The sequence below is a fragment of the Schistocerca nitens genome, chromosome 2 (genome assembly GCF_023898315.1).
Source record: "Schistocerca nitens isolate TAMUIC-IGC-003100 chromosome 2, iqSchNite1.1, whole genome shotgun sequence".
NCBI lineage: Eukaryota > Metazoa > Arthropoda > Insecta > Orthoptera > Acrididae > Schistocerca > Schistocerca nitens.
In genome coordinates, this window is record NC_064615.1 from 924594814 (window position 1) to 924622080 (window position 27267).

General features: G+C 43.0%; 1 protein-coding gene across 3 annotated transcripts in view; it reads left to right on the forward strand.

Annotated features, from left to right (window-relative positions):
• Window positions 1-2433: 2433 nt before the first annotated feature.
• The window catches only part of LOC126237243 (uncharacterized), a 108485-nt gene continuing 83651 nt past the window's right edge, over window positions 2434-27267 (forward strand). The window contains exons 1-3 of one of the 3 annotated variants that reach the window (XM_049947148.1): window positions 2434-2630; window positions 12462-12714; window positions 20721-20893. In XM_049947148.1, coding sequence (XP_049803105.1) covers window positions 2456-2630; window positions 12462-12714; window positions 20721-20893 — 601 coding nt within the window. In that variant the 5' untranslated portion in view covers window positions 2434-2455. The remainder of the gene's footprint in view (window positions 2631-12461; window positions 12715-20720; window positions 20894-27267) is intronic. The other 2 variants (XM_049947149.1, XM_049947151.1) reach the window with 2 other exon arrangements.

Genomic DNA, 27267 nt, shown 5'->3' on the forward strand with positions numbered 1-27267 from the left:
CTCGGAAGTGCTGTTTCCCATCGCTCGTGCGCCGACTAAAACACCATGTTGAAACTCACTTAAATTTTTGTAACCTCCTATTGTAGCCGCAGTAACCGATCTAACAACTGCGTCAGACACTTGTTGTCCTATATATGCGTTCCCGACAGCAGCGCCATGTTCTACTGTTTACATTTCTCGTTATTTGAATGTGCCTGCCTCTACCAGTTCCTTTGGCGCCTCAGTGTATTTTGTTATGGTAGTCTCTTATCACGAAACGTGTCACTTTCTTTGCTGTTGCAATTGGGATTTGTCTTGTGTGGCCAATAAGTAGTGGACACACTACGACGGCGTCTCTCTGAGAAGCTCTGAGAGAAGTATGCCTTGCCTTGGTGGTCCTTTCAGCTGTTGAGGGTTGCTGCAGTCCGTCATTCCGTATCCCAAGTTTCTAATATATGATGTCACAGCTGAAGACTCGGGGCTGTGCCCGTTGCTCCGGGTTCAAATTCGTTCCCTGTCGTTGGTGTTTACCTAATTTGCAGCGAGTTCATACCCATATGGCTTAGTGTACAGATAAGTGGTATGGTACTTCCGGAGCTGTGAAGGTCAATTAATAGGTATCGGATGTTGGCGACTAGAAAGTTTCTAGGGTAGCACTGAGATATTACTTGTAAGCAGCTCAAGGGATTGCTACTAATCAAGAAGTCCTTCTTTGCACAAGTGTATATATTATATTACAAAGCTCGTGATGACTGTACCAACAATATCTGCATGAAAGGGATAAAGAAAAACAACATTCAAACTAACTGACATTTTACCACAGAAAAATTCACACACACACACACACACACACACACACCATGCCGCACTACCAACCCTCCCTCACTCCCTCCATTCCCCCCCTCACCCCTCCTTCCCCCCGCCCACAGAAGGACCCATGAATACCTGAAAGGTGCAAGAAAATGAATGTAGGTATAATAAACACAACCATATAGTTGTAAACAGCTAGATAACAGAAACCAACCACCAAGAATCAGTACAGTAATTAAATAACTTTCTTATCTAATATACATCACAGACGATGTCTGCCATGCATAGGCGAAACATGTTTGCTACACAGATCAATCATTCATTTGCAACGGAAGTTTTTCTTGCCTGTATGATGTAGTATAATTGTGTAAGTCGTCCACCCCTCGTCTTTACTAAGTAGAAAAAAGGTAAGTAGCTTATCATGCTCGTCATGTCTACGTCAGCGCTACGTACAAACTTCGCTAACAGCATATATTACTGTCTGGAGGAAGACAGGGATGGTTACTGAGAAGTTATGATGATACTTTCATACCATGAGGCACAGTTAACATTCGTTGAGGTTCAAATGAAAGAAATTTAATACCTTAAGCATGCTGGAACACACTGTTCTCCAATACTACAAAAGTATAATGAAAAGTTTCCTACACTTACACGTACTGACAAAGTCATGTTAGATACGTGAAACAAGTGAACAGACGGCACTTGTTCCCCCCCCCCCCCCTCACACCTCACACCCCGTCCTCCTCCAACCAGCAGCGAGGTGTGCCGCCCCCCCACCCCCCACCTCCACGAGTCAGGTAGGCAGCTGGAAAATATTCACTTATAGTAAAATACTCTTTTTGCTCCATAGCCTGTTCCCACGGTTGCTCTATTGTTTCCGAATCTCCCTCCCCTCGAAGATCGTGATGTGGTGGACGCGTGAAAGAGTGACGGACATTCTGTAAGTTCCTTAGAGAGAGAGAGAGAGAGAGAGAGAGAAAAAAAAGAAAACCTCAGTGTAGCTGGAATGCACCAGATTAAGGGAGAATCTTTCTGTGGCTCGACAGGAACCCCCTGACCCCATCCCCCCTTCACTGTAACATGTTGGTATTGTCCCTCATCAAACGGCTCGAGGTTGCAGTTTTCTTGCAGTATGTTACCATCTCGCTGCCTCGGTGGACTTACTGCGTCATGTGCTCACAACGCTACGTGATGGCATTCAACTTCGCGGTGGCCAGCGGTCATGACGTTTTCCCTCACCCGTGTATTTTCCACATAGTATGTCAATCATCAGTCATTGCGAACAACAAATTTATTTTTACTATGAGAGCGCTTACGTACAATCTCACTCAGTTCGCAATTCAGTACTAGAAAGAGGCCAGGCGAATATGTGTTGGTGAACCAGCACGTCCAGCCTTCTCCCATACAAGCATGTTGGCGGAACTGGCTGTCACCCTAAAAGCCTGTGACACAAAACGAACGAATACTTTTGTGTGAAGACTGTGTGTTGGCAGCTGGTCACTCTCACATCAAACAGGAATATGGCTGCGATCCGGACGAGATACGTCACAGTTCTTGCGGTTTAGTCATCCTGCAATAGACTTCCGCTGCGCTTATCGTTATAGCGAGCCTGCGCTCCCTGCTATGCACACTGCTTCTGTTTGTTCCCGAGTATCAACAACAGACAATGCATGCCGCGGGCGCAGTTGCGTCGGTGCTGGCACTGCTCGTAGCAAATGGGACCTCGGTGCTGGACTGTGTCTGCAACCACCTCATCAACCTTACTGACCATGGCAGACACTGGAGAAGCGAAATCAGTGAGAGTGAACATCAGATATGGTTGGAGTACTGTCAATATTTCGGTAAGTGCTTTTTGTTTGGGTGCGGATTTACATAACGCTATGCATAGTGCAGTTTTCAACCACTCACAGGCGACTTGGCTTGCGCAAGCTGTTATCAAAGAAGACCAAACGTTTTCAGCCTGACAGCGAAGGACCATGTTTATTAGGGGCAAACCGTATTTCATTTTCAGCCTTTTCTGTCAATGGACTTTGATCAACCTTTTGCGAGTGAGAAGGTGTAAATTAAATATCTACATCTCTTAACTGAGCCCAAAACGTTTTACAGATGTATGGGAACAGACAGAAGTAAAAGTAATGAGTAGGTTCTGTGTTGCCAAAAGACGTTCGTGCAGAGGTTTTAACGTACCTCGTCATAATCGCGCCGTTCACGGATTTTCTTCAACTTTATTTTCTACATAATGATGCAGATTGATATTACAACAGAGAACAATTCAAAATGAATATAGCGACGCCAAGCGGCTCTTAACTATCTAATGTACAGCAACACATCGACAAGAAATAGAATGAAATACAAAGTAATTTAGATCGTTGCGCAAGCACAATGAAAAGTGGAAACTTCACTGTGATAAGAGAAAATAGCGGATGACATTCTTCGTGTCAGTTATTAACAACGGCCATCCTGTCATCGTGGTCCAGAGAACGTACAGAGAACATATCGTCAGAGATACAGCAGAGGCAGCGGCGACTGATGCCTAAGTGACTGGAACGAGGTTCACTACCTTTACTGCATTATACAATTTACCTTTCCTAATAATTTAATTTCATAAATTATTTAAAGTTTTTTGTAGCTCTAAAATTAAATTAAAATGAGCTTTACTACGTTCATGGGATTGAAACGCCTATAGACGAATAGAGAAAGTCCATCCATCCTCCTTTCCTTTTTCGTGAAGGATCCATGGCTGTGTCATAATTTTACGATTTTATGTGTTCTTTCTGTTCTTGGACAACATCGGTGGGTACATTTTTAATTGAAGCAGCTTAGGAGGAAACATCGTTACGTCATTGATTAATTATTTCAACAGGCTCTACAGTAGATAACAGATAACGAAATACTACAACCAACTGAAATTTAGAAGATAAATCAGAAGTTTCATCTGCTATCACAGACACAAAATCTGACTTAGCTATTTATGAATTACTTTCCTCATGACACACATGTAACCTGCACTCTAGTTATTATTTTGTATATCCTTGGATGTACCCTAAAAGAGAGCAGCACCGTTCATGTGCTCTTTCACAACTGCATCTAAAGCTGAAGTGAAATTTACAAGCCCTCTGAGTATTCTAGCTATGTCACATTCTACTGTTACATTATGTAGACGTAACGCAAGTTCAGACTCACTGTAAAACTTGTTGTTGTTGTTCTGGACTTCAGTCCAGAGACTGGTTTGATGCTGCTCTCCACGCTACTCTATCCTGTGCCAGTCTCTTTATCTCCGAGTAACTACTGCAACCTACATCCTTCTGAATCTGCTTAGTATATTCATCCGTAGGTCTCCCAGTACGATTTTTACCCTCCACGCTTTCCTCCAATACCAAAATGGTTATCCTTGTTGCCTCAGAACGTGTCCCACCAACCGATCCCTTCTTCTAATAAAGTTGTGCCAGCAATTCCCCTTCTCTCCTATTCTGTTCAGTACCTCTTCATTACTTATGTGATCTATCCGTCTAATCTTCAGCATTCTTCTGTAGCACCACATTTCGAAAGCTTCTATTGTCTGCTTATCTAAACTATTTATCGTCCATGTTTCACTTCTATAAATGGATACACCCCACACAAATACTTTCAGAAAAAACTTCCTGACACTTAAATCTATACTCGTCTTCAACAAATATCTCTTCTTCAGAAACGCTTTGCTTGCCATAGCCAGTCTATATTTCACATCCTCTCTACTTCGACCATCATCAGTTATTTTGCTCCCTAAATAGCAAAACTCATCTGCTACTTTAAGTGTCGCGTTTCCTAAACTAATTCCCTCAGCGTTGCCTGATTTAATTCGACCACACCCCATTATCCTCCTTTTGCTTTTATTGATGTTCATCTTATATCCCCTTTCAAGACGCTGACCATTCCCTTCATCTGCTCTTCCGCGTCCTTTGCTGCCTCTGACAGAATTCCAATGTCATCGGCACACCTCGAAGTTTCCATATGTTCTCCATGGATTTTAATCGCTACTCCAATTTTTTTATGTTTCCTTTATTGCTTGCTCAATATTCAGATTGAATAAGAGTGAGGATAGCCTACAACCCTGTCGCACTCCCTTCCCAACCACTGCTTCCATTTCATGTCCTCGACTCTTATAACTGCCACCCCATTTCGGGACGAATTGTAAATAGCTTTTCGCTCCCTGTGTTTCACCTCTGCCACCTTCAGAATTTGAAAGAGAGTATTTCAGTCAGCATTGTTAAAGCCTTTCTCTCTAAGTCTACAAATGCTGGAAACATATGTTTGCCTTTCCTTAATCTGCCTTCTATGATACGTCATAGAGTCAGTATTGCCTCGCGTGTTCCAACATTTCTACGGAATCCAAACTGATCTTCGCCGACGTCGACTGCTACCAGTTTTTTCATTCGCTTTAGTATTTTGCAGCCGTGACTTATTAAATCTATAGTTCGGTAATTTTCACACCTGTCAAGATCTGCTTTCTTTGAGATTGAAGTTATTATATTCTTGTTGAAATCTAAGGGTATTTCGCGTGTCTCATACATCTTGCTCACCAGACGGTAGAGTTTTGTGATGGCTGGCTCTCCCAGGGCTTTCAGTAGTTCAAAGTAGTTCTAATGGAATGTTGTCTACTTCCGGGGTCTGCAGCGCCCTGCCGCCTGCAGTTTAGCTGCGTCTCCACCAACCTGGAGTCTCCCGTGAAGCCTCGCACTCACAGTTCCCACTCTAACGCCTCTCCCCTAGTATTCTGCGAAGATTTATGTGCCCGTGTTCACATGTTTTATTGGTCAGCTCATATTACCCATCTCGCCAATCAATACATTTAACATGAAGAGCCGCGCGGGGTAGCCGTGCGGTCCGTGGCGCCTTGCCACGGTTCGCGCGGCTCACCTCGTAAGAGGTTCGAGTCCTCCCTTGGGCACTGGTGTCTGTGTTGTCCTTATCGTAACTTACTTTAAGTTAGATTAAGTAGTGTGTAAGCCTAGGGACAGATGACCTCAGCAGTTTGGTCCCATAGAACGTACCACAAATTCCAAATTTTAACATTAAATTTATTTTTGCCTTGAATAAAACTCTCTGCCTGTGGCCAAGTACATTCTACGTTCCTCTGGTAGCTCTCGTTTTGGTCAGTGCTGAAGTTCAGAACCGACAGATGGTGACTTACGGCTGTTTGCATTTTTGCGTTTTTGTGTTTGGGCAGCTTGTAGAAGTGTCCCATTTCTGTGTGATCTTATTCAGTGGCAGCTGTGAGTATTTGAACTCTCTGTCTGAAAAATTTTCATATCTCCTACTTGAAAAATCCAAGTACCTCGAACAAAATGGCCTCTCTGTGCCACGCTGAGTCTGAAAGACACTGGTCATGCGGAATCGAAATAGCGCTTTTAAGACAAGCAACGATTCTAGGCAATCTGGTACAATATTTATTAACTTCCGAATAATATTTCACCACGGGAAAAATGTAGCTCAGAGGCCCTTCCCAGCGATTAAAACCAGAAAACAGTGAAGTGCCGAACATATGTGATATCGAACGAAATTTGTGACTGGAATTTTGTAGGGACGATGCACCATGGATGGCGACTCATGAGAGGTCCGTTGTCACCGTTACTGTTCATGTTATACGCTAATTAGACAGCGAAAAATATTAAAAGTAATCTTACATACACAGTTATCTATAACGAAGTGCTGTCTGAAAGAGTTGCTTAAATATCCAGCCAGGTATTGATATGATTTCAATGTGGTGCAAACATTGAAAACTAGCGCTATATATTCTCTTCCTACCTGGAAAGAGTATACTCATTGAAGTACCTGGGTGTAACAAAAATGGTTCAAGTATCTCTGAGCACTGTGGGGCTTAACATCTGAGGTCATCCGTCCCCTAGAACTTAGAACTACTTAAACCTAACTAACCTAAGGACATCACACACGCCCATGCCCGAGGCTGGATTCGAACCTCCGACCGTAGCGGCCGCGCAGTTCCAGACTAAAGCGCTTAGAACCCCTCGGCCACTGCGGCCGGCTGGGTGTAACAATTTGTGGAGATACGAATTGGTACGATGACATAGGCTCAGTCATAGGTGATGCAGTTGATAGACTACGCTTCATTGGTAGAAAGCTGCGAAAATGCAGTCATTCATTATAGGAGCTTTAATCCTCCCGGAATACTATTGAAATGTTTGGGGTGCGTACCAAATTGGAGTAAGAGGGATATGGAAGGTTTACAAAGGGGCCACAATGATGGTCACAGGGTGGTTTGAGTTTCAGAAGCGCGTGCCTAGAAAGTTGTAAGATCGAAACTGGTAGAAGACAGAGGCCAGCTATCCTGTGAGAGCCTACAATGTATCAAGAATCAATATTAGGCGAGGAGTCTGGGATTAAACTAGAATCACTGTAATGCTATCTGTATGTAAGTGAGTTAACTAAGTAGCCTGAAACTGCTATGAGGCGAGGTGAATTTGCTTGTGGGGGCCTGGGACTCAGTGCGCGGTAATGCTGCCTCAGTGAAAGAACCATAGCAGAGCAACCCACAGCAACTGGCACAGGCCAGCAAGGTGCAGAAACTAGCAGCGTTACTGAAACTGGGTACATCTAGAAACTCGGAATTTAGATGCAGTAGATGCCCTAAGAATGGGAGAGTCTTAGAGAAGCTGAAAGTTGGCTCCTTAGAGCTTCTTGAGAACGTATAATAAGGTATTAAAGCAAATCTGAGTACATATCCGATCTCAGAAAAATGAAGTGCATCCAATGATACAACAACACTTTCAATATCTTTGAAGCTACAGAAGTTAATATATCACAGTTAATAAAAATTTTCACAATGAACCTCTGAATTGTCAACTTTTAAATGCTTCATATGATTCCAACAAACGATATCGTAAGTAACAGAATTACATGATAGCTACAGTCGCAGAAAGCCATTCGTCTGTCTTTATTTTACTTGTTGATTTACGACAGCTTTTATATCTTTATACTGCACAAATGTTTATCAGAATATTAAGTTCTCCACAATTACACAGCTGATGGATGAAGCATGAATACATCACATGTTGCCTTACACTCATTGTTATTTAATGAACAGTTTACTGTTCTGGCAGTAAATTTATGTGAACGTTGATTGTAAGTGCTATTAAGAATCAGCTAATTTAAAATTGGTCAATCACATGCATTAGTGGACAACGTTATTGCAAAGATAACCAAAAGGCACTTGTGTCATGAAGGCATAAATAATTGCACAAACAATATTTAATGGCAGTTTGTTGGAATTTATCATGAGCACACTTGTGCAAGAATCTTCGCTTATCTATTAATTTCAACCATTACTTATATTTATTGTAAATCATCAGAGTGTAGCCGAATGTTTATGAAATTTCTTTGTTTAAATATTGTTCTTATGTATTAGTCTGGAGAGAAGTCATCTATAATCAAATAATGATTTTATAACTTAAGACGATGGTGGGGATGGCCTTCAGCCCATGGAAACGCAGACAGTAGTGCAACACGACGGAAGTCAAATGGAGACTGGAACTTTAGGAATGAAGAGCTCAAGTGAGCTATGCCGGGCACTTCATGTCGATTTCTTAAAGAAGGAAGACCTCCCTGAGGTTACATGCATGATTCAATTATGTAGGTGAGTGGTTCTAGGCAGTGAACAGCTGCTACTATAACTTCTCAAGGGAATTTACACTTCGGGATGTCTGAAATTGCTCTGTGTAGGACTCCAACATTTTTGCTTGTGTTACAGAACGGAGGATGGACAGAATATGAGTAACAATTCTTGGTATCGCATGCGACAATTTGTAATTCATCTTGTTAAACTCTTAACCGGTTTGAGCTGGTGAATGTTTTGTGTATTGTGATTACGAATTGGACTTAGTCGCGGCATATCTTTGATGACTATTTAGTTTGGGGATTTTGCTACCACTCAGGTAACACTCTCAACATAACTGTACTGCATTTAGTAAGGGTATGTGTTTTAACTAAATGTCGTAGGACCATTTCCCGTTTACTTGAGATGTCCTTACTTGACCAAACATTATTCAACATAGCTCTCTGTCGTCTGCATCAATTACAAAAATGGTTCAAATGCCTATGAGCATTATGGGACTTAACTGCTGAGGTCATCAGTCCCCTGACCGTAGCGGCAGCGCGGTTCCAGTTTGTAGCGTCTAGAACCGCTCGTCCAACTACGGCCGGCGCATCAGTTACAGACGTTAGAATAAAATTCTTATCTTAAATTATTTATTTAACTTTTATTTTGCATTTCTGTGTAGTTTATCAACACGAAATTCTAGGAAGAGAAGGAGGAGATTAGTGTTTAACGCCCCGTTGACGACGATGTCATTAGATACGACGCACAAGCTCGGATTAGGGAAGGAAATCGGCCGTACTCTTTCAAAGGAACATCCCGGCATTTTCCTGAAGTGATGAAGAGAAATGACGAAAACGTAAATAGGGATGGTCGGACGCGGGACTGAACCGACGTCCTCCAGAATGCGAGTCCAGTGTGCTAACAACTGCACCACCACGCTCAGTCGAAACGGTGGCCAATGCGTACTATATTTGACTGCAGGATCACATCTATAGATGATTATTTGCCGTGAATTAACTGCTGGGCATGAAAGTAGGTGTATGCGCTTTGACCCCATGAATACATCGATCTATTATTTTTAAATGGAGCTATGCATAGCCGAAGTACCTAGAGAATGAATAACCACATTTAAAGAAGCAACTGGTTTTCTCATATGGACTGCTGTTTAGAGAGCGGTTACACTCAGCAGTAACCGTCAGATACTGTCCTATATATCGCTGCCTCAGCGTCGATGATGACAATATTATAGTAATTAAAGCAAGCGCAGGGTAATTTCAGAAGTCATTCTTCTTCTGCACAATATAAGAATGGAAACGCAAAAGGCCAAAAATCACTAGTTCGAAGTATAGTGGAAAGATCCCTCTGCCAAGCATTGGACAGTGGTGACTGAACTACAGGCGTACATTACACTTGCAGCACCACAAAGGACAGCAAGTAACGAAGTTTCACTTATTGCGCGTACACAGTGGAGCAGGCAGAAAAGATGATTATATTTGTAGGTGATGGTGGGTATAAAGGGTATAGAATTAAGTACACGTTTCTACCACCAGAGCCATCAACAATGACTCTAATCCAGTCAGGCATCGAGTCGAATCTTGGTCGAATTACACAGACGGTCGCCGGCCGCTGTGGCCGAGCGGTTCTAGGCGTTACAGTCTGGAACCGCGCTGCTGCTACGGTCGCAGGTTCGAATACTGCCTCGGGCATGGATGTGTGTGATGTCCTTAGGTTAGTTAGGTTTAAGCAGTTTTAAGTCTAGGGGACTGATGACCTCAGATGTTGTCCCATAGTGCTCAGAGCCATTTGAACCATTTTGAAACACACGGTCACATCATACCGTGACCGAGGTGAGTAGATAGTAGTTGTGCCTTGGCAGTGTCGCTACAACCAGTGACCAGATGTTGAGAAAGGACGAGCGATGGGGAGAAATTTCCAGTCGGGGCAACAGTCGAACAGTCTCTGTCGAGGCAGGCAAAACAGCATCACACACATCCGTGACCGAGGCAGGATTCGAACCTGCGACCGTAGCAGCAGCGCGGTTCCGGACTGAAGCGCCTAGAACCCCTCGGCCACAACGTCCGGCTGTACCAAATGAGTCCCGATACAATGACTCCAGGTGATGGGCAAGTTCTAAAATGACGAATGCAACCTGGCACCGCTCACTTTGCTTGGAGCCTCGACTCACGGATGCATCCGTTGAGATGTAATCGGAATGAGCGCTCGTCTAAAAGGACAACCTAGTGTAAAATGTTGTCATTGTGCAGAACACTGACGGCGCAGCTCTCTCCACTTATACATCAAATTGACCCACAGCAGTGGCGACCGAGCTGACAATCAGCTGAAATGCTAATCATATACTTACATGAATATATAGTTCTGGCAATACCCGCCATGGCTTGCTTCTTCTGTGCGGATGCACACATATTCGCCGAACTCTTACGGGACTTGGTAAGAATGTCTTCCACGAGTAATGAGTGTGTTGGAGTGGGACACTACGACTGTAGTGTGTGGATATGCAAGGTGAGAATGTGGGTCTCGCAGGAGGCGTGAGTGAGATTGTCCCTGCAGTCGTACTATCCTCTGTGCCCTCGGTGTCTCCGATGGATAGAGCGTTTGCCATGTAAGCAGGAGATCCCAGGTTCGAGTCCCGGTCGGGGCACATATTATCACCTGTCCTCGTTGATATATGTCAAAGCCCGTCAGCACCTGAAGGTATTAATATATAATTCTAATTTCGAAATGCTAGTCGTTTGCTTGTGAAAGAGTGTAGTGCACCTGCTGCCGTGTTCACTTGCGTTGATTGCTGCTGACTTAGTGTTTCACTTTCAGTGGCTGCTATAGTTCAATTCTTTTATCATGGCGGTTCGTGCATGCCCCCCCCCCCCCCCCCGCCAGACGCGGGAGATTGCTGCGTTGCCAGTTGTACGCGCCAAGGGAAGCAGCGCCATAGTATATTTCGCGAACTTTAGGGGGGAGCGCGCAGTTTATGAAGTAAAGCCACCACGGCCGCATTAACCCTTTCGCTGCTACAGAGACGTGCTCCCCGCATTCCGCGATGTGCGCGATTTTGTCATCATTGCACTGCTCGCCTGTGCAGACACATGGTGTTTCGACTGCTTTGACACACTTTATCATTCGATTTCACAAAAACTATCTGGCCCAAAAATTTTATTTTTACACATCTTCTTGACTGATACCTTCCCCCCATAAATGACTTAATTTTGTTTCGATGTTCAATGCAGTTATTGTGCAGGATTAGATGTAGTAAACCATTGCACGAAATTTTAAAGAGTTTGCAGAGGTAAAAGTCCATAGCGTATACTTTCCGTAGGGTCGATTTTAGTTGCCACTAGAAATTTCAAAAAATTACACTCAAACGAATAAAATTCATGAAGTAAGACACTTCGATATTGTTTTTAAAATAAAGAAAATATTAAGCTCAGATCAAGGTTTGAACTCAGAACCTTTTGCTTAACAGCCATACACTTTAAACATTACACTAACGCAGCTCGTCATTCAATAAATCTCCTGCAGGACTTTAAAATTTCACGCAAGATACCGACAAACACTGTTGGTATGATTATGAATTACTCACGTTTCGTCGAAGTACAATAGGAAATGAACAATTACCGCTGTTCTTTATTACGAAAAAGCGGTTAGTGAGAATGATACAAACACCTTTCCTTGCTATCGCCTGAATTAGGAGGCTTATTGCTGGTTTGGTTTAATTAATTAATAGAATATGAAACAATTGGTATAAAGAATGCTTTTTCCAAACTTTCTGTAAAAGAAAGTCTGCTATCAAGACATTGCTTTTGTTCAATTACTTTATTTATGACTGAACGTTTCTAAAACTGAAGACACTCGTCCGTGCTCTGCACTGCAATCGAGATCTGGCAACGTCGTTCTCTGTTCATTGGCTGACTGTGTTTTGTGACGTCAGATGCGCAGAACGAACCTAAACTCGGCCGCCATCATAAATTGCGCGCACTTTAGTATAGTTATAGACAGAAGTAGTCAACGAAAGCTTTTGTGAGTCGTCAGAGCGCAGAGTCCGAGATGACCGAACATCGTTTTGCAGCAGTCCACATGCTGACCGGAACTTGCGAAACCCTGGAGTCGCCGTCCGCCATTGTGCCAACCGTGGCCCACCTGACAGCCAGCATCTCGAGCTACAGACCGCCACCGCCGCCTGCAGGGCCGGGGGAGTGGGACGAGTGCGCCGGAGCCATGGCGGAGCTCCGACACCTCACGTGGAGCCAGTCCAGGGAACTCAAAGAGGAACTCGGCTGCCGGATCGCTGCTGACTGTATCGACTCCTGCCTCGTACAGGGGTACGTACGACACTCAGTCCTCTTCTCCTATCCTTATATTTGTTCTGTATGCTATCCCCCACTTCTCCTATTTACTGAAATTAACCATCTCTCAGTAAGCACACATAGGTCAGAACTAAGGAGACTTCATGCTAGTTGCTTGTGACGCCTCCTCTTCCGTTCACAGAGGGCACCGAGCAGTTGACCGATGTGCCTTGTGCCATACGTCTTACTGCGCTTGCTGTCTCCACATATCGCTACAGTAGATAGTCAACGGTACGTTGGTGATAGTCAAAGACTGAAACCAGCAACCATCAATAACACATTTTGCGACTGATTGCCTTACTACGAGTAAAACTGTATTTATATCGCTGTCCCTAACAATATTATCAAAAATCAATAAAAGTACAATGTCATTCGCGATGATAAAAGAATCACTGTAGCTTGATGTCGACGTTATTTGGAGATAACTTTAAAAGTGAAGAAACACCATCCATGGCTACATTAATTATTATGCGAAACAAGTAACTGTAGAATCAACCAAAAAAAAATGGTTCAAATGGCTCTCTGCACTATGGGACTTAACATCTGAGGTCATCAGTCCCCTAGAACTTAGAACTACTTAAACGTAACCAACCTAAGGATATCACACACATCCATGCCCGAGACAGGACTCGAAACTGCGACCGTAGCAGCAGAGCGGTTCCGGACTGAAGCGCCTAAAATCGCCGCAGCCGGCGTAGAGTCAACACTCTGCACCATAAGATAGTACTAATGCTCCACATCTTCTGCTATACAAACGTCATTAAAATCTTGAACACTGCAGCAGTCAGCAACAGCAAAATTATGGAAACTATAGGAATCATACCACCGACCAGTGGCACGTCAAAAGCTTATTCAAACTTTTACCTAGATTTACTGTTGATAAATCTTGTGGCTATACCTTAGCATTTATAAGGATAATTGCACTGTTGACTGAACCTTATGACTTGGTTTATCTTTTCGTACATTATGTAAGACGCGTTACTATTCCTTCAGGGGAACAAAGGTTTATATCTGCTGAAACATAGATAAAGCTTTGAATAAAGCTTTGAATAAAATTTTGACATATTACCAGTTAGCTGTACGATTCCCACTGTTTCCTTACATCAATAAGTTACAGTAAGACAGTCAGCTTCAAGGATCTGCTTGAAGGATCACGCAATGGCATCACGATATTACCGTCTCTAGCATCGAAAATTCCGTCAGTTCGGCGAGGAAGAGAGTACCAAAAGTTTCTTCAGATACACAGTATCCATCTGAAGCCTCCCACTCACGATGAGATGCCGCAGGGCTACCAATCTGATGGGTATGTCAGCTGCCGTGTCTCAGCTGCTGTTGCAAATAGTTCCAGACACTGTACGCGGCACAAGGATTGGGTTATCCAATGGCCATCTCCTGCGGTATGATGCTTGGGTGTTCGTGAAACCAGTAATGTATTCATGCAGCCCTGAGAAAACGACTGTAGTCATCTTCTACAGTGCGAGTATCCACAGCATATTCACCAGGAAGATATAGAAGACAGGGAAACACTTCGTCACCGACAATGTTGAAATAATCCTTGTGGCTCCGATTCATATTAACCTTATTGAGTGAATCAAAGTCATGGTAACAGAAACACTCCCAAAACAGCAGAGAACCACCACTGGCCTGAACTACATGCTCTACACACTGAAGCTTATACGCCTCATTGAGCCGTTAGTCCAGTCGACACGTTGATAATTTCAGAAGAGACGCAATTACTTGCCTGACAACGTTACACACCTCCACCCATCTACAGGCCGTCTCTGTACTGTCTGGCCCACTCAAGACGTGCAGCTAAGTGTGTCTCCTGTCTCCTACTCGAAATTTCGAGCCTGTGCAGCTGCCTTCGTGATGACTGCTCGGCAGCTGGTTCAGATGGACATGCATTCATTGGCAGTGGCAACTCGTGCCTGGTTTGAAAGCGATCGTCACTGACTTTGAGTGACACGGGTCTCCAGATCCCGTCAGCTAGGATCCATTTACGTGACTGTTCTTACGCTGCCTTACATCACTACGAGTAGTACATTATTCCTTGTAGATACTTGGTCCGTACCCATTGATACGAAAACAAATCGTGTAACTTTACTCTTGGTCTGATCATAGACATGTCGAAAGGCAGTAGTTCCTTGTTGTTGTTACTGTTAGAGGCATACATGTACAGTTCACTGAATATTTACAAATTTCAGGTCTTAGTTTTTCAATTGTACAGAATGCTTCTTTTCGATATCACAAAGGAAAACCTTCCTGATTTTCTGCAACTATTATTTATTTACTCACAAATTGGGATTCAGCTTCTTATGCTATCATCAAGTGACAACATGATGGATTGTGATTAAACTAGTGACGGCTGCACAACATCTGAAAAATGTTTCTTTCATGATGTTATTGTCATGTTCCGTAAAGCATCGAAGAATAATTCGTTTATTTAATTTCATTATCTGTCAAATGGGTTATGTCTCCGTCACATTATGTAGTGAAATACAGGTATAGCGTTATCAAGCAAGCTAATAAGATTCCTGAAAGGTTGACCTGCGATATTCAAAAATATAATTAGATTAGGAAATAATACACTAAAGCAGCAGATGAGTTGTCCCATTCGGGCAGCAATATAACAGTCGATAGCCGAAGTGAGCGGCATATAAAATGCAGATCAGCTATAGTTCGAAAAACATATATAGAGAAGAGGATTTTTTTAACTTCTAATACAAATTTAACTGTTAGGAACTTATTTATGAAGGTATTTGTCTGGGGTGTAGCCTTGTACGAAAGTGAAATATGGACAATAAGCAGCTGACACTAGAAGAGAATAGAAGATGTTGTACTAGAACAAACTACTGACGAACAGGTGGGTAGATGGTTTAATTAATGAGTAAGTACTGATTCGAATTAGAAACTAAAACAATAACGCACAACTTGACTAAAAGAAGGGATCAGTTGACAGGGCCCCTCTGGAGGCGCCGCCGGCCGCGGTGGTCTCGCGGTTAAGGCGCTCAGTCCGGAACTGCGCGACTGCTACGGTCGCAGGTTCGAATCCTGCCTCGGGCATGGATGTGTGCGATGTCCTTAGGTTAGTTAGGTTTAAGTATTTCTAAGTTCTAGGGGACTGATGACTACAGATGTTAAGTCCCATAGTGCTCAGAGCCATTTTTTTCTGGAGGCGCCAGGGAATCGTTCATGTGGTAAAGGAGAATAAGTGTGAGGGAGTAAAAATTGTAGAGGAACGCCAAGTGACGTGTACAGTAAACAGGTTCAAGGGAAAGCTGTTTACAATAGTTAATTGGAGATTAAAGGACTTGCACAGGATAGAGTAACATGGAGAGATGCATCAAACCAGTCTTCGAGCCAAAGACGACAGCAACTAATAGCAGCGAATGTAGTAATGACAATGGCAATAAATTTATTTCAAATTAAATTTATCAGTAATGGGACAAACGGAAATCTGCATCTAACTATCAGATGGAAACTGCGTGTCAGGCTGGGACTGAGACACAGTCCTCTTCGTTTTGAAGACGTAGCTCACATCAACTGAAATATCGAGACGAGACTTGGGACTTATTCTCACGGCGGGAATTCTGAACTTACCTTTTCTCCGGTATCTCATTCTCGGAATAGGAAGATGTCAGCCATGGTGTTTTGGTATGCATGTTTTCGGTATCTCCTTGGCTACATAGAGAAAACCCACGTCACGATAGTGGGATCGGGTATCCTTGTTTGATGAACAGTTTACGAGCTTTTCAATGCATTGTAATGTCTTGTGCTTCTTGAGGTAGCCATGAAGCTCCGAGATATCAAATGCATTGTCGACTATTCCATTCATTCAAGTTAATTATAGTCGTAGAATGCAAGTGGAGCTGAAGTACTTCTGCAAGAAATAAGATATTGCCAGCAGAAATCTTTTAGGTTGAGTTTGGAGAATTTAGGTTTGACACTACCAGGCCTCAGTTCCTTCTATTGTCTTGCGTCCTCTGAATGTCTGCTATTAATCCTTTCAAACTAGTGCACGTTGACATCCGAAAATCTTATAAGAAATTAAATGTACTGTGATGTCAGTGCGAGAATGTCACGCTCATTAAATGGAAGTTTGCATGGTGCAAGTGAATTACACCACAAACGGCATATTGCTCCCATCATTCTCAATTGCGAAGAGGTCCGGCGACCTTGCTGTCCAAGATAGAGTTCGGAAAGCCCAAATACAAATAGTAGAAAGTTGTTTGTGGGTGGGCGTTATCCTGAAAAAATGTTAGCCAAGAATGGTTACCATGAAGGGCAACATAACTGGACGTAGAACACCGCCGACGAACCGCTGTGCAGTAAGGACGCCAAGAAAGACAGGCGAAGAAGTCCTGCCATGAAAACAAATGACACCCCTGATCATCACTCCAGGTCGTCAGGCCATATGGCGGGCGACATTCAGGTTGTATTCTATCGGCGTCCGGGACATCTCCAAACACGATTTCGTCCAGGCATCTCATTGCCTGGAGTAGAACTGTCTTCTGAGATGAATCCCACTTCTAACAGAGCCCCAATGACCGGCTAAGGCGAATCTGGGGATGCCCTAAAGAGTGGTGATTACCAACCTGGCTGTCGCCCTCTATAAGGCTCAACAACCAGAAAGGATGGTATTGGGTGCCATTCATTTTCATAGTAGGACCCCTTTAGCAGGCATCAGTGGTACCCACACAGCAGAACGATACGTCGACGATATTCTATGCCCAGTCTTGTTGCCCTCCATGGCAAGCCACAGAGGGCTTACGTTTCAGCAAGGTAATGTCCGCCCGCACCCGGCGAGATTTTCTCTTCATGCTCGACAAACCATACCTTGAACAAAATATCGCCAGATCTCTCCCCATGTGTTCCCTGCTTCAAACGGAAGGCCATGACTAAAAAATAAGAAAAATCTTTGATTTAGATCCATAATGTTCAAGTATTTTGCTGTTCTAAATATATTGAGAAATCTGCATTTGAGAGACGTATTCCAACCCATAATTCGATCGTCTTGCAGGAAGGAAGTAGTAGCCAGTACACTGGAAAATAAAGGAACATGGAGAGAAAGGAGTTTGATGGTTTTTGGGAACAGGTCTTTTGAGCCTCATATTGGCTACGCATAGAAAGCTACATCTCTTCAGCGGCGGTCGTAAGAATATCGTTAACTCCTATAGATACTGCCACCTCAAAAGCTACTACTGTTCAGAGATCATCCGGACTTACTCTCGACGGAAGAAAATTCGTATCTGCTTCTGGTGGTGCAGAGGTTTCTGAATTTCTTTTCGGCGAAAGTACAGAGTTCATAAACTGGCTGGCCACAGTCAACTGCTGAATATTATGCTAAAGCAATGGAGAACAGCGCACATACAAATAAGACAGAAGGGGCATGTTGACTATTAATGGCATTACCACAACAGCTTCCACATAGTGGTTGCCTGTTCTATCCAGTTTTGTCCCAAATAATCTCACAATCAAAGACGCCAGGGTGCTAATTCTTAAGACAGACTCCAGAGAATTGCACAATCCACCATTTGAGGAAGGTTTCACAGTTCGATCATCCTCTACATCTACGTCTACATGGATACTCTGCAATTCACGTTTAAGGCCTGGCAGAGAGTTCATCGAACCACCTTCACAATTCTCTATTATTCGAATCTCATATAGCGCGCGGAAAGAACTAACACTTAAATCTTTCCGTACGAACTCTGATTTCCCTTAATTTATGGTGGTGATCGTTTCTCCCTATGTACGTTGGTGTAAATAAAATATTTTCGAATTCGGAGGAGAAAGTTGGTGATTGGAATTTCGTGAGAGGATTCCGTCGCAACGAAAAACGCCTTTCTTTTAGTCATGCACAGCCGAAATCCTGTCTGATTTCCAATGGTTCAAATGGCTCTGAGCACTATGGGACTTAACATCTTAGGTCATCAGTCCCCTAGAACTTAGAACTAATTAAACCTAACTAACCTAAGGACATCACACACATCCATGCCCGAGGCAGGATTCGAACCTGCGACCGTAGCACTCCCGCGGTTCCGGACTGCAGCGCCTAGAACCGCACGGCCACCACGGCCGGCTCCTGTATCATTTCAGTGACACTCACTCCCATATTTCGCGATAGTGAAAAACGTGCTGATTTATTTGAACTTTTTCGATTTACTCCGTCAATCCTATCCGATAAGGATCCCACACCGCGCAGCTGTTTTCTAAAAGAGGACGGGCAAGCTTAGTGTAGGCAGTCTCCTTAGTAGATATGTTACATTTTCTAAGTGTCCTGTCAGTAAAACGAACTCTTTGGTTAGCCTTCCCCACAACATTTTCTATGTGTTCCTATCAATTTAAGTTGTTCGTAATTGAAATTCCTAGGTATTTAGTTGAAGTTACGGCCTTTAGATTTGACTGATTTATCGTATAACTGAAGTTTAACCGATTCCTTTTAACACTTATGTGGACGATCTCACACTTCTCATTATTTAAAGTCAACTGCCAATTTCCGCACCATTCAGATATCTTTTCTAAATCGTTTTGCAGTTTGTTTTGATCTGATGACTTTATTAGTTGATCAACGACAGCGTCATCTGCAAAAAAACTAAGACGGCTGCTCAGATTGTCTCCAAAATCGTTTATATAGATAAGGAACAGCAAAGAGCTTATAACACTAACTTGGGAAACGCCAGAAATCACTTCTGTTTTACTCGATGACTTTCCGTCAGTTACTACGAACTGTGACCTCTGTGACAGGAAATCACAAATCTAGTCACATAACTGAGATGCTATTCCACAAGCACGCAATTTCACTACAAGCCGCTTGTGTGGTACCGTGTCAAGAGCCCTCCGCAAATCCAGAAACGAGGAATCGATCTGAAATCCCTTGTCAATAGCACTTCATGTGAATAGAGTTTGTTGTGTTTCACGAGAATGATGTTTTCTAAATCCATGTTGACTGTGTGTTAATAGACAGTTTTGTTTGAGGTAATTCACAATGTTCGAACACAATATATGTTCCAAAATCCTGCTGCATAGGGACGTTAATGATACGGGCCTTTAGTTTAGTGGATTACTCCTACCGCCTTTCTTGAATATTGGCGTGAACTGTGCAACTTTCCAGTCTTTTGGTACGGATCTTTTGTCGATCGAACGGTTGTATATGATTGTTAAATATGGAGCCAATGCAACAGCATACTCTGAAAGGAACCTAATTGGTGTACAATCTGGACGAGAAGACTTGCTCTTATTAAGTGATTTAAGTTTCTTCACTACTCCGGTGATATTTTCTTCTACGTTACTCATGTTAGCAGCTGTTCGTGATTCAAATTCTGGAATATTTACTTCGTCTTCTTTTAAGAAGGCATTTCGGAAGGCTGTGTTTAATAATTCTGCTTTGGTAGCATTGTTGTCGATAGTATCTCCATTGCTATCGTGCAGAGAAGGCATTGATTGTTTTTTGCCGCTAACATACTTGACATACGACCAGAATCTCTTTGGATTTTCTGCCAGGTTTCGAGACAAAGTTTCGTTGTCTTCGCAAAATCTCAAGCTCAAATCTCATCCAACTGGCACAAGGGTGACATCGCCACATCTTGAAGAAGTAGGTAGTAGAGAAAGTGCTACCTGTGGCTGTGGTGTCACGGAACAGATCGTGAGCCATGTTGTGGAGAACTGTCCACTCTATGTTTTTAAAGCTGGTCTGGCGTGCTTGTCTTTTCAGAGTTCTGGCTGAATATTTGTATTGGAGTTCTTGTATTTCAACAGTTCATCAGAATATGTCAGCAGACTCACACACCAGTCATAATTTATGCCAGAATAACTGTCTGACGCCTTGACTCATCACTAATGAGCTGGTGATCTCTATCAATGGGAAACGTATAAGCTGGAGAAGGGGCAAGCTGAGTTTAGTTTTCACTTTTCTACTCTACAAAATGCAGTCAAGTCTCAGTATATCGTTTGTTACATCAGCTGACTCCATTTTATTTTGCTAGGTTTCACGACATGGAATGGAACGTGACAACGCTGCAAACTGATCATCTGAGGCGCCCTATCCTGTCCCAGTCACTGTACGCTGTTCGCCGCATCACAAGAGCCATTCTCGCCAGGGGACAATGTGAGCAATATCACCGACCTGATTTTTTGCGGTGGGACTTGAACAAAACTGGTGAGTATCTTATTTGGAAGTATGATATTATTAAATAAAGTGTAATGTGCTCATTAAGTTATATTATAAAGAAAATCTCGTCTAAGTTAATGAATACATGCTAATGGGGTTGTGAGAGGGCTGAAAACTGTGTCCTAATTAAAGTGCATACAAATAAAAGCATTAGAACTAAATAATAACCACGTTGTGGAAAAGAAACAGTATCTACTGACAAACAATTGCATCTAAAGAGGGAATATCAACAACTCGTTCTCATATTTAAGGAAAGGAAAGGCACACATGCAAAATATGAGCCAAAGCTATCGATCCTGCGCGGAGATTTGCGCCAGAATTCTGACAAGCGCAGTCACACAGCTGTTCAACGCTCGTGTACCGGTTGTTTCTCAGTAGCTCCTGCCTGACACCACCAGGAGTAGTAAACTATGACGATCCAATTGCAACGTTTAAAAGCCAAAGCTCGTTAAAGTTGTGACTGGTAAGCATCGTTACGTGTGGCTATTCGACAAGTGTTTCTTTGTGCTATTACTTGTACAATCCGATTTAGTTGGGGAAATCATAGAGAAGGCCTGGTAAATGTAGAGAAGAATAGTTGAGTGACGTTGAATTCTTCTTTAAGAGTGGATGACGATGACGATGATGATGTTACTCTTTTGACAACAAACACATTCACCAAACAACTTCATTGGTACAATGGGAAAGAGGTGTAAAATCAGTAAGTCACTTATTAAGAAGCTTGCTTTGAAGGTGTGTATTGTCAGATACCACTTTGCTCCTGTCTGTTACACACTGAAGAGCTAAAGAAAGCGCCGGCCTTAGTGGCCGTGCGGTTCTAGGCACTACAGTCTGGAGCCGGGCGACCGCTCCGGTCGCAGGTTCGAATCTTGCCTAGGGCATGGATGTGTGTGATGCCCTTAGGTTAGTTAGGTTTAATTAGTTCTAAGTTCTAGGCGACTGATGACCTCAGAAGTTAAATCGCATAGTGCTCAGAGCCAGCTAAAGAAACTGGTACACCTGCCTAACAACGTGTAGGACCCCTAAGAGCACGCGGAAGTGCCGCAACACGGCATGGCATTGACTCGACAAATGTCTGAAATAGTGCTGGAGGGAACCGACATCATGAATCCTGCAGGGCTGTCCATAAATCCATAAGAGTACGAGAAGGTGGAGACCCCTTCTGAACTGCAAGTTGCAAGGCATCCCAGATATGCCTAATAATGTTCACGTCTGGCGTGTTTGTTGGTCAGCGGAAGTGTTTAAACTCACAAGAGTATTCCTGGAACCACTCTATAGCAATTATGAATGTGTGGGGTGTCGCATTTTCCTGCTGCAATTGCCCTAGTCCGTCGGAATCCACAATGGATATTAATGGATGCAGGTTATCAGACAGAATGCTTAAGTACATGTCACATGTCAGAGTCGTATCTAGACGTATCAGGGGACCAAATCACTCCTACTGCACACACCCCACATCATGACAGAGCCTCCACCAGCTTGAACAGTCCTCTTTTGACATGCAGGGTCCCTGGATTTATGAGGTCGTCTGCATACCCGTACACATTCATCTGCTCGGTACAATTTGAAATGAGACTCGTCCGACGATGCAACAATTTTCCAATCATCAACAGTCCAGTGTCGGTGCTGAATGGGCCCAGGCGAGGTGTAAAGGTTGGTGTAGTGCCTCATCAAGGGTACACGAGTGGGCCTTCGGCTCCGAAAACCCATATCGATGATGTTCCGTTGAATGATTCGCACATTGTCACCTACTGATGGCCCAGTATTGAAATCTGCAGCTACACTACTGGCCATTAAAATTGCTACACCAAGAAGAAATGCAGATGATAAACGGGCATTCATTGGACAAATATATAATACTAGAAATGACATGTAATTACATTTTCACGCAATTTGGGTGGATAAATCCTGAGAAATCAGAACCCAGAACAACCACCTCTGGCCATAATAACGGCCTTGATACGCCTGGGCATTGAGTCAAACAGAGCTTGGATGGCGTCTACAGGTACAGCTGCCCATGCAGGTTCAACACGATACCACAGTTCATCAAGAGTAGTGACTGGCGTATGGTGGCGAGCCAGTTGCTCGGCCACCATTCACCAGACGTTTTCAGTTGGTTCAAATGGTTCAAATGGCTCTGAGCACTATGGGACTCAACATCTTAGGTCATAAGTCCCCTAGAACTTAGAACTACTTAAACCTAACTAACCTAAGGACATCACACACACCCATGCCCGAGGCAGGATTCGAACCTGCGACCGTAGCAGTCCCGCGGTTCCGGACTGCAGCGCCAGAACCGCTAGACCACCGCGGCCGGCTTTTCAGTTAGTGAGAGATCTAGAGAATGTGTTGGCCAAGGCAGCAGTCGAACTTTTTCTGTATCCAGAAAGGCCCGGACAGGACCTGCAACATGCAGTCGTGCATTGTCCTGCTGAAATGTAGGGTTTCGCAGGGATCGCATAAAGGGTAGAGCCACGGGTCGTAACACATCTGAAATGTAAGATCCACTGTTCAAAGTGCCGTAAGTGCGAACAAGAGGTGACCGAGACGTGTAACCAATGGCACCCCATACCATCACGCCGGGTGATACGCCAGTATGGCGATGACGAATACACGCTTCCAATGTGCATTCACCGCGATGTCGCCAAACACAGATGCGACCATCATGATGCTGTAAACAGAACCTGGATTCATACGAAAAAAATGACGTTTTGCCATTCGTGCACGAAGGTTCGTCGTTGAGTACACCATCGAGGGCGCTCCTGTCTGTGATGAAGCGTAAGGGGTAACTGCAGCCATGGTCTCCGAGCTGATAGTCTCTAGACCGCTAGTGATACGAGGTCGTTGGGATCCAGCACGGCGTTCCATATTACCCTCCTGAACCCACCAATTCCATATTCTGCTAAAAGTCATTGAATCTCGACCAACGCGAGCTGCAATGTCGAGATACGATAAACCGCAGTCGCGATAGGCTACAATCCGTTTTTTACCAAAGTAGGAAACGTGACGGTACACATTTCTCCTCCTTACACGAGGCATCACAACAACGTTTCACCAGGCAACGCCGGTCAACTGCTGTTTGTGTATGAGAAATCGGTTGGAAACTTTCCTCATGTCAGCACTTTGAAAGTGTCGCCACCGGCGGCAACCTTGTGTGAATGATCTGAAAAGCTAATGATTTGCATATCACAGCATCTTGATCCTCACGGTTAAATTTCGTGTCTGTAGCACGTAATCTTCGTTGGATAGCAATTTTAATGGCCAGTAGTGTATTTGCGGAAGGGTTGTACTTCTGTGACGTTGAATGATTCTCTTAAGTCTTCGTTCGTCCCGTTCTTGCAGCACCCTTTTCCGGTCTCAGCGATGTTGGAGGTTTGATGTTTTACCGGATTCGTGGTATTCACAGTAGACTCATGAAATTGTTACATAGGCGTTGCCGACCGCAGCGCCGTGTTCTGTCTGTTCACATGTCTCTGTATTTAAATGTGTTTGCTTATACAAATTTCTTTGGAGCTTCAGTATATATAGTCATGTCAGTACTGGAGTATGAGGCAGACAGGACCGATTCCACCCACCTCCTTCCTCGCTTTCAACATCCTGTGCGTATGAGGGTTCTGGTTGTCACTCGGCTGTACAGTACTGCGCGCTCGGGCGTTACGAAGCTCCTTGATGCCCACTGTATGACATAATAAGGCAAAGCTGCGTACTACTAAGTAAATTATTATGTGTAACGCTGCATAGAATAAGTAATCGTACTTCCTAATAATATTATAAATGTGAATTTTTGTTTGTTACGCTTTCACGCAGAATCTACTGGATGGATTTGGATGAAATTTTATCTACACATAGAGTTCGGCCTGGGTATGATATAGGATATTTTTGTACCGATAAAAGGATTCAGTGGGATAATGTTCAGTGTTGGTCCACACTAGGACTATGAAGTCGCTGGCAGAAGCTAGTAAAATATAAATAACGAAGAAATATTTCTCGGCCATGGAAACATGCACCCTTTGCACGAAGCACGATGGGAACAGTCGAATTAAGACTTGCACGTCCGTTGTGGCAAGGAGGTGCGGAAAGGCGGGCTGTTGTCAATGCCGGCAACTCTGTCTCGCTAAACTAATGCGCTGTGAGCTCAAGACCCGTACCCATCAGCCCGATTTCGTTTAGAGCTACGATTTCCGATTGGCACTTGTCGGTAAGCGTCGGAGGCAGGGCTCATGTTTTCATGGCTGTAGTTAATAATATAGTTAGACAATACAACGAAGTAGACAATTTGATTTTAACAACTTACTCCAATAATAATGGCTCTGAGCACTATGGGACTTAACATCTGAGTTCATCAGTTACCTAGAACTTAGCACTACTTAAATCTAACTAACCTAAGCACATGACACACATCCATGCAGGATTCGAACCTGAGACCGTAGCAGTCACGTGGTTCCGGACTGAAGCGCCTAGAACCACACGCCCACCGAGGTCGGATATTCTAAAATCATTTCTGCTTTTAGGTTTTGCAAAATAATCAATAAGTACCGTTAAATCTAGACCTGACGAGGCCTTGTTTTTGATTGTCGAGTGCCAAATGTCGGAGCTGAGGTTGACCCACACTGTTTTTAGTTTTCTGAATGATCCTCTGGCTGTTGCAGAAGGGACAAGTGTTGTATAAAATTGCTGTAAATTCTTCCGTAATGTCGCATTCTAGTATAGCGTATTTAGTTAATTTCCTTACGTAATTAGTGAACGGTCGATGTCGGAGTCAGTTTAGGTAGAACAAGGTAACAAGTATCAATAAATTTAAGTGAAAAATGACGGCTGTTATATCAGCATATGTCCTTTGGAATTGATCACTGTGTGGTAATAAAGTTACTTCGCCAATACTGAGCAAAAATGATGGTGTTAAAAAATTAAATATTTGATAGACTGCACTCATGAGGGTAAAACGTATATTTAACTGAGCTGTTATTGTGTCTAGAAGATTTTTGAAAATAGTATCTTTAAATACTTCCTCACTGTTTCGAAACGGGTGGTCTGAACCTAATTCATAAAAATATATTTTAACTTTTTTTGCCGTTTTTAGTGAAAATTGGGATCTACGTCATACTTTTTTGCACTTTCACTGACTTCGCACTCAAATGATTCGAAGCCATTTGTATAAAATATCAATTTTGTTTTAACATCTGCTAAAATTGTACGTTCCTCGTCTAAATCGATTTCGCGTTTTTGTAAAATTTTGAATGCGTAACTGATGTCATTTAATATTTGCTGCATGAATTCACAAAGGAGTGCGAACTCGAAATTTAGTATTTCTGTTTTAATACTTTTTGCTGCGCTACGCTTATCTTTACTGGAACTCTTCAGTACTATTACTGATAATGACTTGCTTATGTATATAAGAAAACTTAAGTTTTAGTGCAGATGTCGTTTTAACTCTTCTAGACCATCTAAACAGATTTAATATTTTAGAGTGGCTTCTAATTCCACAGTGCATTTCGACAGTAGCTCCAAGTGCTTAATGCTGTTCCCGAAAAAATTATGTAAGTCTTGAACTGTTACGAAAAAGTCTCTCCTTCCTCAGAACTGCTAACGGCATCATTTACGACTAAATTCAAGTTATGACTGGCGCAATGTAGATACTCCTCATTTGGCTGAATATTCTCAGTCTGTTTTTGTACACCGTTATAAACACCAGTCTTGACATTGGACCCATCATAATAGTGACCCACACACTTCTTTTAATTAACATTTTTGTCAATTAAAAATAACTTAATCACCTGCCTGACTAAATCTGTTGCGCCATTTTTGATGACAGCATAAAAGCCTAGATATTAATCTTTTACTTTCCTATCGATTGGCTGTCCATTTTCCTATCTTATTATTACTGCGTATCTCTGAACAATGTTTAGCTGATCTACCTTCGACGTATCCTGTGTAGTGCCCATTACGATGGCGAAAAACGGTAATGCTCTAATTTTTTCTAGCAGCTTATTTTCAAGTTTGTTCCTTAAACATCCAATCATTTCATTTTGAGCTGTTGGTCCCATATACCTTGTAGATTATAAGAAGAAGCTGTGATTTTAAAAATGTTATCAACTTTAATTAATTGAAAAAATAAACAAAGCATAAAATGCTAAAAAAATTCTTAGAAGTGAAAACGATTAACTTTGGGCCTACCCTAAACTTGCCGCAAGATGTGATAGCCGCGTCGAGTGGCCACGTGGTTCGAGGCGCCATATGACGGACTGCGCGACCCATCCCGCTGGAGGTTCTAGCCCTCCCTCGGGCATGGGAGTGTGTGTTGTTCTTAGTGTAAATTAGTTTAAGATAGCTTAACTGGTGTGTAAGTCTAGGGAACGATGGCC